Genomic DNA, 1,556 nt, shown 5'->3' on the forward strand with positions numbered 1-1,556 from the left:
TCATCTGTGAAACCCAACGGAAACGCTTGCTACACAGGCCAGCACTAAGTTGATTTAACGATGACTTGTTTACAAAATGAAAATATATGCTGCAAATTTGTTAACACATGCCAGTTAAAACACTTCAACCCAGCTATAGTTGAGGAAATTTAAATTTGTCAATGACTTTGACTATAGTGCTAACTCTCTTGTTTCCTTAGAAAGGAAAGAATACGTTGGTGTTCTTATTGATTCAAACTTATCTTGGAAGTATCATGTCACATATATTTCTACCAAAATCAGCAAATCACTAGGTATCCTTGCAAGACTAAGGCACTTTGTTCCTACTAACACTTTATTAAACATGTATCCTTACCTGTCCTATGGTATAGCTGTCTGGGGCCAAGCTGCTCGGACGAATTTGAAAAAAATCTTGGTTCTGCAAAAACATGCCCTTCGCTTGATTTATTTTCAAGCGCGTTAGATTCCATGCCGTACCTTTGTTTAAATTATCGAATGTTCTCCCTCTTAATCTTCTTTATTTCAAAACAATCTGCCTTATTATGCGCGATGTATTCAATAATGTAATACCTCCTGTTATAACTGGTCAATCATGTACATAGTATATCAAAAGCTGGATTACAGAACAGCTTTACAGAACCGAACCTGACCAGAAAACAGAACTACGTTCCGAGCACTGCTACGCATGCGCACCGAACCTAGACCCCGGATATAACATCTCCCCCTTCAAGGGTAGCAGTTACTTAATCTCAACTGAACAACTGTTTTTTTCAACAACATTAAAGTCACTTATTGTTCTCACTCAGTTGATAATCTCGCAAATTGATAGGCGTTAACAGTCAACTAGTATTCTCACTTTAGTTCATAGTCTCGCAAATAGATAGGTGGACCCCGATTGGTCCTTGTGGGATAGCGTTTTTCCATATTAGTAGGTACGGAAATGTCACATGAAGAACTTGAATGAGCTCTGAAAGTATCATCACCAGTGACAGTTTTTGGAATGTCCAACTGGGAACTAGGCAGAGTTGTCATAGCTGTATCCATACGAGAAGGCATCTCAGGCAGCTGATCAATCACTGAGTAATTGGTCGATGGCACTACACCTACAGGTCGGCTAAGGAGTTGATCAACATGCTGTTTCCACAAAGAACCGGACACATGAACTACGTAATGTCTTGAACCAAGAACTTCAGTAATAACTCCTTGCATCCATTTTTCTCCCAGACGTGTACGCAATCTCCTACCCATCAGAAACAGTGAAGGAGGCTTACCTGCAGTAGAATGTTGAGTGTTCGATAAACCAACAAGTATTTGGCAATTACAGCAGACTCATCCGTTTGAGTGGCCTGGGCTTGTTTTATTGCAGACTTCAAAATCTGTACAACTCGTTCAGCCTGACCGTTGGTGGATGGTTTGTAAGGTGCAGATGTACGATGCATAATGCCATTGTTAGCACAAAACCTTTCAAATTCTGTTGAACTGAACTGTGATCCATTGTCAGAAACAAGAATTTCTGGAAGACCATGCCTACTGAAAATGTCACGTAAGGCAGTCAT

General features: G+C 40.1%; 1 protein-coding gene across 1 annotated transcript; it reads right to left on the minus strand.

Annotated features, from left to right (window-relative positions):
- Nucleotides 1–852: 852 nt before the first annotated feature.
- LOC137995670 (uncharacterized) lies at nt 853–1,556 on the minus strand. Its single transcript, XM_068841193.1, has 2 exons — nt 1,272–1,556; nt 853–1,134 (listed from the first exon to the last, which is right to left on the minus strand). Exons 1-2 carry the CDS (start codon nt 1,554–1,556, stop codon nt 853–855), a joined length of 567 nt encoding a protein of 188 aa, XP_068697294.1.

This window comes from Montipora foliosa, chromosome 3, assembly GCF_036669935.1.
Source record: "Montipora foliosa isolate CH-2021 chromosome 3, ASM3666993v2, whole genome shotgun sequence".
In the NCBI taxonomy this organism is placed as follows: Eukaryota; Metazoa; Cnidaria; class Anthozoa; order Scleractinia; family Acroporidae; genus Montipora; species Montipora foliosa.

What these genes read in the sequence shown, in the direction of transcription:
- LOC137995670 (XM_068841193.1), bottom strand. Translation starts at nt 1,556, where the DNA reads ATGACTGCCTTACGTGACATTTTCAGTAGGCATGGTCTTCCAGAAATT. An exon ending in CACTCAACATTCTACTGCAG is followed by an intron (nt 1,135 to 1,271) that starts GTAAGCCTCCTT and finishes TTGTGGAAACAG; the next exon opens with CATGTTGATCAACTCCTTAG.